This window comes from Etheostoma spectabile, chromosome 12 (assembly GCF_008692095.1).
Source record: "Etheostoma spectabile isolate EspeVRDwgs_2016 chromosome 12, UIUC_Espe_1.0, whole genome shotgun sequence".
Taxonomy (NCBI): Eukaryota; Metazoa; Chordata; class Actinopteri; order Perciformes; family Percidae; genus Etheostoma; species Etheostoma spectabile.
In genome coordinates, this window is record NC_045744.1 from 13,802,719 (window position 1) to 13,811,812 (window position 9,094).

The 9,094-nt window shown below is 39.4% G+C and overlaps 1 protein-coding gene across 1 annotated transcript; it reads right to left on the minus strand.

Annotated features, from left to right (window-relative positions):
- Nucleotides 1-2,891: 2,891 nt before the first annotated feature.
- Nucleotides 2,892-8,222, minus strand: amy2a (amylase alpha 2A). The gene is made up of 10 exons (XM_032532122.1): nucleotides 8,085-8,222; nucleotides 7,652-7,826; nucleotides 6,976-7,122; nucleotides 6,379-6,576; nucleotides 5,332-5,562; nucleotides 4,845-4,978; nucleotides 4,425-4,647; nucleotides 4,206-4,327; nucleotides 3,955-4,080; nucleotides 2,892-3,130 (listed from the first exon to the last, which is right to left on the minus strand). The coding sequence occupies exons 2-10, from the start codon at nucleotides 7,817-7,819 to the stop codon at nucleotides 2,941-2,943; spliced, it is 1,539 nt and encodes a 512-aa protein (XP_032388013.1). The 5' UTR covers nucleotides 7,820-7,826; nucleotides 8,085-8,222; the 3' UTR covers nucleotides 2,892-2,940.
- Nucleotides 8,223-9,094: the final 872 nt, after the last annotated feature.

The following is a 9,094-nucleotide window of genomic DNA, read 5'->3' on the forward strand; positions in this document are numbered from 1 at the left end:
CTGAATGTGTAGGAATATGCTTATTACATACAATTTTCCGCACAATGTACAGATGATTGTTGGCCAATGTGACACATGAAATAATGCTTCTTGTGGTGTATTATTTCCTACTTATGCATGGAAACTAGTCATTACATCCTCATTCAATTAATATTGGTTCCCCTTATATAAATAAATTACAATAATTGATTCAAATCTCTTTTTTAAGAGAGACCTGGCCAAAAGGTCAACATAGAATAAGATTATACCTACAATAAAACAACATAAACAGGCTGAGACCATGCTCACATGCTATAAAATACTATGGATAATAGCCAGTCAAGATGCAGGTATGAACAGGCCTATACTGTAGAGTTTAAGTTGGGCCACTAAACAGAGATATGGAGTGACAGCTATAGGGTGAGGTGGCTGAAAGCTTGACAGGACTTGCCAATGACCAGAAAATTGATGAAGATTCCTGTTAAGAGCTGGGGATCAATACCTCTTTGCACTTTGTCAAAATGATTAGTTCAAAAATATGATGCTAATATCATACAAATGGACAATGAAGGCAGGGTCTGTATCAGCTGGGAGCAAACACTGACAGCTAAACACTATGGAGTTTTGCATGGATTAAGTTTGTATGAGCAATATAGTCATACATCATTCACCTGTTTTGTACTTTCATTGACAATATATATAATTAATGCTCAATTCGTAGAATCAAACATCAATCATGAATTCTTTTTGCATCTTGAATAATTCTGCCGTGAATTTCAAGCAGTTAGGAAATACATTTCAAAGTGAGGAAAATGTCTTGTGGACTTTTTGGAAAACCTTGCGTTTCATAGTTCTTGCTTCAATACTGCCCCCATGTGATATGAAGCTGGATGTTACCCAGGTACCTCATAGAATCATGATATGTTATGTTCATTATAACTACAAAAATATCAGCACCAATCAGTCATCATGCCATCTAAATTCAGCAATTTTTCTTAGTTCAAACTATGTTCAAAGCGCAATGTAACTATTTAGGAATGAAAATGAATTTGTCATTCTGTAATTTAAAATATTTGACAGTTGTTGCCCCTGTTCCCTGAACCTCACCTACACTGTCTTTTTGATTTTCTCGGAGCAGAGTGAGAGACAACTGAATAGATCCAAAAACTCACTTGCTTCGTCTGGCAGTCATCAACTTAAGATGACTGTCTTTCTCCTTGGGTGATGTGACAGGCAGGTCTGGTGCACCATATGAAATATGAAACAGGATGAGGACATCGTTGACAGCCATGTCACAAAGTATCATGTAGGATGACAGGACCAAAGACCCCAGTCTGCTACACTGACATCTCTGCAGCTAATCGGAAGGTACAGGCCCTCACAGCTGCCGGACCAAAAGTTGGAGAGAGGGTCAATTATTTAGCAGTGGCAATATGTTGAGGCTAGTCCAACGTTAAGGTCTCCTGCCATCCTTCTACTGTACTCTCTGTCACTTTGACTTCCTAGCTGGCACATTTTGTGAACAAAGATTCATCACTTGCCATAGTGCTTTAAATGAAAAAGAAATTCACAACAGGACTGCAACATTTAATGGACTTTCAGTGAGGAGAATGCATGTGTATAACCAATATGTTACTATTGCTTTCTGTTATAATCTGAGTGACCTGATTGACACTCTAAAGTGGTTTAAGACATCTATTGTGAGCACACATTACAAACCGGATGACTCATCTGGGTTTACAATGAGTACGTAAGACTCTTTTTCATTCATTGCTATGTCTTGTTCTTTCTATGAGACATTTAAGATTTTCCCAGGTTTTCTCTGCTCATGGGTCACGTTGCCATGACAACCAAGATGAGCTGAATGTTCTGGCATGCATCACCTTGGGTGACATCTGGTAGCTGGCACTCCAGTGTCACCGGGCCAGAGCTGCTGACGGTGGAGACGCAGTAGGTGGGCTGGGAAAGTGGAGACAGGAAGAAAGTGAGGGTGACGGCGCAGGAAGACGGGCAGAGGAAGGGAGGAAGTAAGGAGTGAGAGTTGGCTCATTGGCCCTCTGGGCCCCAACGCTGCAGTACTGACCGATGCCAGCATTGCACTTCACACTCAAACTGAAGTGGCTGCAGTGTGATGGCAAGTGTCATCCCTGTGGAGGAGAAGAATACAAAATGCAGGAAGGACATTCACAGGCATCCCAGGTCTTGTTCAGAACAGTCACTGACCGTATAACTGTCAGATTAAAAGCAATTGTAAAAATTGTTCCTGCTCTAGTGTAAGCTGCAAACATTAGCATGTCCTCCCAACTAGTTTACTACTTATAGTGGTATTGCTGAAACAAGCAAATTATGTAATTTGCAAACATTACATTTGTAGGATAACATTAAAAGTAAATTTGAAACAGCATCTTCACTCAACCATTAACTTATATTAGCTACAGCTGATAAAATCTAGCGGCAGTTGTCTTTTGAGCAGACAACATCTGTGGTTGTTAGAAATAAGCAGCATTTGCTCACGTCTGTTTGAAATCGTAGAATTTTGAGTGGTAAATCCGGCGCCATTGTCATTATAAATTGCATATGTGAAAACTGAACTGGTTAATCTAAAAGCTGATAGCAACAGTAACTAACAGAACAGGGCTCAGCAAACAGTCAGTTTATTTTAGAGTCTTTCCATTTCAATTTATCGGTCCAACTTCACCTTGAGGTTTACTAATGTTGTATGAGAAGCAAATTACTGTTCTGGTCATTATTAGAGTTTACTCTCTAACTCTGTGATCTCCACATAAACTTATGTGATGTGCATACCATCAATAGAAAAGTAAATTGTATGTTACAGATGCAACATTGCACATTTTCTATAAAACATTATAAAGTAAACAAACATACATACATTGTATCACTAAAAAAGTTCATTTAAGTTCAAAAATGTGAAAGATTTATTTAAAGTTGCACATGATGGTTTTACAACTTGGAGTCAGCATGAATGGCAACATAGGGGTCCTCATCTCTGTTGCTTATCTTGAAGTGGGCCTGGCCATCACCACCAACATTGATCTGCTTCCCTGTGCACCTGCTTTCATTCTTCTGGCCAGAAATTATGTCACAGTAGGTGCCACCAGGCATGCCAGTTTGCAGGGTCACATCCAGGTCCCTGAAGATCAAGATAAAGTACAGTTTTGTAAAACCCCCACAATATCAAAATAAAACTGTTCATATTTTGCTGAATTTTCTATTAAAAGTCCCATGGCGTGAAAATTTCACTTTGAGATTATTAATCAATAATAAACGTTTCGAGTATAATAGCCGAATATCACGGCCATGATGTTTTAATTGTTTTGCACAAAATGTATCACTTCACGTCTGAAAAGAAAATATTAGACAAACAAACATGATACAAAATAGAAACATCTAAGGTCAACTTTGACGTCTTGAGTGGCCTAACTATGGACGAGTGGCTTGAGCAGTACCCTTTCCATAAGTACGGAGCGGCGTGCTCCGATTGGCAGGGAGCTCCTTCCGCTGGTGCCACGGTGGAAAGCCTTGAACACCATTTATCTGCACACACTGCCATGACACAGCTAGAGCTGGTTTATAAATCAGCAAAGTATCCCTTTAAGTGTACGCTATATTTGCCATTATACCTTGCCGTCAGATAGCTCTTCAACAGGGAACTGAAGCCGTTCTTATATTCTCGCATCTAAGCTACTAGTGCAGCCAGCCAGCCCAGGAGGGCCTATTTTATGGTGAACCTTATTATTCACGTCAGACTGAACTACTCCCCTTCGCTTTGGTATAATTATAACATAATACAGCCTGTTGTGAGCTATTGCTTAATTTGTCTTAAAGTCTGTAAGATGCTGACATGTATCTGCATTCAGTCCTATACATTTGGTTAATCTGGCTATTGCGTGATTTAAGTAGGTGCAATTAGTATTTTGTCATTAGCAGTTAGAGTACTTAAAAAATACTCTTTACCAGTCATCATTGTTGAAGACAATGAATCCACGATTACCACGTCCAAAGGCAACCTGGTTGCTCTGGTTGTCCCACCAGTTGGAATGAGGCTGCCCATTGACCACGTTGCGGAAAATAACCATGTTCCTAAAGGGGTGGTATGACAAAACACAAACATCATGTATAATGTACATATTTTTCACATCCATATTACCAAGCCAAAGTTTCTAATTTTCTGTTAGGTAACAGTCTCTTGATTTTTGGGGACTCACTTGATCTGACGCCATCTGTGTTCACACACCCATCCGTCTCCACAAGTCTGGTCAGCATTGATAGGAACAGATTTGGTGGATCCATCTGCATGGCTGGGAGGGCCTATCCAGTCATTCTCATCCTACAACATAATGGATTAATGAGTTTAATAAAAAATAGTTCCAAATGAACACTATACATTGCATGTTATCATTGCTCCTGCTTAAAGGAAAATCTACCTTTCCATTGACAATGTGGCGGTTCCAGCGGAAGCTGGACATCACCCTGGTTACTCCGTAAGGGTGGGCCAGCATGTAGCTGACAGCCATCTTGTGGAGCCTGGAGTCCCAGAACGTAACAATGGCTGCACCACCGGCACCATGGCCTCTCTGGTTGTCGTGGTTGTCAATGAAGACAAGAGCATTGCCATTGGGCATGAAACCCCATCCCTCCCCCCAGTTCCTACACACAATTTTATAATTTTACAAATCAGGAGTTCACTTCTAAAACATCAAAGTTTGGACACATCATTTTCTCTCAAAAACTAGTAAGTAAGACATTTGGTACAATCCAAAAATGTTTGCAGCAAAGCGAATAATAACCATCTAATGGTTATATACATATTCTAATTATAATTCTTTGATTCTAAAGACACATACCTGGTGTAAAACAGCTTCTCGCCATTCCACTTTCTGAAGACAGTTCCTAGTTTGGCACCATATTTGAACTCAGTCACTCTTCCCAGATGGAAGTATTCTCTGGATGTGATGGGCTCACCTCCCAAATCAATAACCTAGCGGGACATCAGCACATAATCCTCATCCTCGATTGTATTCAAAGCAGATTAACGGCACCATAGTGTTTATTTATGATTGACAAAAACTAATCATTCGTTTTTGATTCTGCAGTAACAAGAAACATATTTCTGCTGATAAACATTCATGTAGTTAGTGAAGAGAGGGGTTTTGGAGATCTTAGGCTGTTTTAACGGCTAATACCTTTGCTTTTTTGAACACCTTCAGATTCATCCTTTTATACTATAGGATCAGGAGTACCTGTATTTTTACAAGTGCTTGTCAACTAGTAATGTCTTCTTGGACCCTTTATGCATGTGTTTGTGATCTTGATTTCTGTGCTCAAAATTACTTCCTGGAAGATGAAGGGTTTGGAGCCACCAGGGAACCACGTGGTGTTGAGGTTTCTCAGACGACCGTAGACAGCAGACAGGTCACCGGGCCACATGTGCTTGCAGGCATCCACTCTGAATCCAGCCACACCCATGTCAACCAGCTTGTTCATATAGTCAGCCACCTTTCCCCTGACGTAATCTTTCTCCAGGGCGAGGTCCAACAGACCAACCAGACGACAGTCACGCACCTGGAGTGGCAAATACACTTTAACAATGCAATTATAATTTTTCTTGTTTTAAAACTCCTCAAAGTCACATAATTAGTCAATAAGTGAGTTGACATGGACATGAATAACCATTTTATGGTGTTTACATGTGCACAGGGAAATCAGGTTATTCATGTTCCCTGTATAAATGAATAAATAGTAAATTAGTTACTGATTACTACATGCTCTTTTTGAAGGTGTTACGTGGGAGCTTCTGACTTAGATGCAGGGTTGGTAATGTTAAAAAGCAAGCAAGATTTGAAAGTAGCATCTTCTCTGGGCTCCGTCCAACCCCTTGCCCTGCCCTCGGGGCTCTGGCCCACACATAGACGTGCACGAGGACTGCTGCATTGCTGCTTCAGAGCCGAGAAAGGACCGCAATTATACTTCATGCCGCATTCACTGGTATGCAAACACCTAATATTATCATACCCAATGTTTAGAACAAATATGATACAGTTAGCAATGCTGCAATGACACCTTGAGCTCAAGCTCGCACATGTGAGTGGTAGAGTACACTCAGCGGGGCAAGGAGGCATTTCATTGTTTTTTTCCAAGCAGACCGCGAGACAGTGATTTGTGGAAATTTTTACAGGATTACAGAATTTATTCATTGTTGTTTAAAAAAAAAGGTTTCACTCTGACAACAACAGTATATAAAAGGGAATATTGGAATAGTTTCAAACCCTGCCTTTAACACTCCCTTTTATGAATCTTTGAATGGAGTGAAAAAGTGCTGTGAAACATATGACAGTAATAAGATGAAATTACATCAGTGTTTCTAGTGACATTTATTACCTGATTGACATCACCATAGTTCTCGATCTCACCACTGCCAGTCTTGCATTTGTGGTCATTGAAGTCAGCTTGGCTAAATGGGACACTGGGGAAATCCTTCTTGCTAGCACTGAACCAGCTTCCACATGAGGAGTGGGTTCCCTCTCCACCGCCGGCGCCACACATGTGGTTGATGACAACGTCCACATAGATATTGACCTAGATACAAGATGTAGGTGCGACACAATTGATCAACATCTCCTTTTTATCCCTCTTCACTTTCACTTCTTTTCTTAGCACATTTATTCTCAGGTGACAGTAGTATGTTAAAGCTGCACTGCTCACTATTAGTCAACTGTGTTCTAGGAACTAAAGCATAAGACTCTAAACAAAAAAGTGAACAATACATTTCTTAAGACATTCAGTTGATGCTCGCTCTTCAAAAATAAATTTTGTTCTAAAACGACAGGAACCTGTTGTTGATGTTTATGCATTAAGCGTCAAAAAATGTATCTGGTAAGAATTAGTTGTGTTGTACAAGGCAATAGTTTTATGAGGTGCTGTCAAACACAAAAGGCCATTGTTCCTAATGCCTTTCACTAAATCATTGTAGTTTACCCCAACGTTGTTGCATCTGGTGATCATGTCTCTCAACTCGCTCTCATTGCCGGATCTGGAGCACAGTTTGAAGCCGATTGGTTGGTATCTCTGATACCAGGGCCTCCAGGGATTGTCTAGCACAATGTGTTCATTTGGAGGGGAGATCTGGGAAACACACAGCAATCACTTTTAACACAGGAATTGTCTACAGACTGAAGATCACTGTAAATAGGGTTCAATTTAATATTCTAACGACAGCGAAACACATGGACTTCAGTTTAATCTTTATAAGGAGTACCACTCAGCCTTTGTAAACAGGATGACATCATCAGGCTTATATTCAGGCTAATAAAAAGCCACTGTACATGTGCATTATGGTAAATGTAGTGTTTGGAGCTTAATCCATGATAAAAGTCAGAATATATCTATTTCTGATACTTTGATTTATCTTTCTTTCCCTCTTGTGAGTCCCCCAACTTTATGGCAGTGAAATACTACATCACTGGAGTACACCTTTACATTTCAATGATTGAGTTTACGACACAATGGATAATATGAATGTAAATGTCTTTGAACAGTTTTTTTGTACTGCCTTACATGCATCGTGATTATAGACATCCTCAAAATAGAAAAATTAACTAAGTATCCTCCTCCAGATTAGAACCTATCTTATGTTTAGCCATACTGTACATACCTGAACTCCACCAAAGCCATTGGGACCCAAGAAACGCTCACACTCTGCAGCGATGTCCGCCCAGCGCCACTCAAACAGGTGGACGATTGCCGTTCTGCCATGCCTGAAGTTGGAGTTGTGCTGGGCAAGGCCGAGCCCGAACAGAGCCACCAGAATAAACAACTTCATGCTTTTCCTAGATGAGCAAGAGAGCCACTCTCACAAGCTGCCTCACAGCATTTATAGTCATTTCTCTCTCTCCAAGACCAATGAGAGAGCGACAAATATCAGCAGGTGCTTCTTTCTCACAGCTTTTTACCTTGTTTTCCCAAACTGGTTGAAGAATAAATATGTTCAAGGCACTTACAGCATGGTAACATGAGGTGTGCATAATGTCTTTACAGAAATACAGAAAAAAAAATACAATTACATATTTTATTGTTTAAGCTCTTACCAGTTAGAACAGAACAGGTTAGATTCATCCTCCTTCAGTATTTGTTCATGCAGTTCAATAACCAGATGATGTTGCAACAGTTTAAACTTTTCCTGAGTTGCAACATGTTGATTTGAAAAAAATCTATCTTGGGCAAAGCAAATAAAAGGCTGAGGCAGATAGAGTGGCAGATGAGTGTGGAAATAAATACAGTCAGCAACATTTACTTTTCCACATTTGGTTTAAATGTATACCTTAATAAAAACCAAATATTAAATAATACTGATACTAGTAAGTTTAGTACTGTCCAGGAGGAAACTAGCAGTATTTAATGTCAATGCTGAATTTGAAGTATACTTTGGATATATTAAAAGATAATAAAATGTAACGTTATGCTGTATCATCATTTTGAAAGCTAAATATCTTCATTCAAGTACCCATCACAATGTTTAAAAAGATTAACAAATTAAGGTTCATTGGTCATATTAAATTCACACACACACACACACACGCACACACGCACGCACGCACGCACCCGTTACAAAACATGACATCCTTATTTGACTTCACCCTGTTATTATCCACTTTTTATCAGAGAAAACCAACATAGTAGATAAGCTGGGTGAAATATTGTAGAAGGTCAAATATGTAAAACAAGTTAACAAACAACTTTGAGAGATAATCATTAAACCTTTTACTTTTGATATTTAAAGTACATTTTACTCGCTACTCTGCTTATACTAAAAGTAACTATGTAAGTTTGTATTTCTGAAACGGTGTAATTTTTCATATGATGATCAAATGAACTGTAAGAGCAAATGAAACTAACAGTGCAAAGAACACTGATTTTGTGTAGTTTTTAATTAATGCCCTGATTTTTCCTGCAACGTCACTGAATGATTTAGGGCAGGTGGCGCTATAGTAACATATTCTGATGGTTCACAGATTTTGGCGTAACACTAGAAAGGCCTATTCAGCCAGCTAAAAAGGTAGGAGAATTTTTTTTTTTACATAGGCTTAATTGTACTTTA

Bases quoted from the DNA above. Each gene is read 5' to 3' on its own strand.
- amy2a (XM_032532122.1), bottom strand. From the start codon at position 7,819: ATGAAGTTGTTTATTCTGGTGGCTCTGTTCGGGCTCGGCCTTGCCCAG. The intron at 6,577-6,975 runs GTAAACTACAAT...TCTTGTATCTAG, and splicing joins CCAGATGCAACAACGTTGGG to GTCAATATCTATGTGGACGT. The intron at 4,979-5,331 runs GTAATTTTGAGC...ATGTCCCGCTAG, and splicing joins AACCCTTCATCTTCCAGGAA to GTTATTGATTTGGGAGGTGA.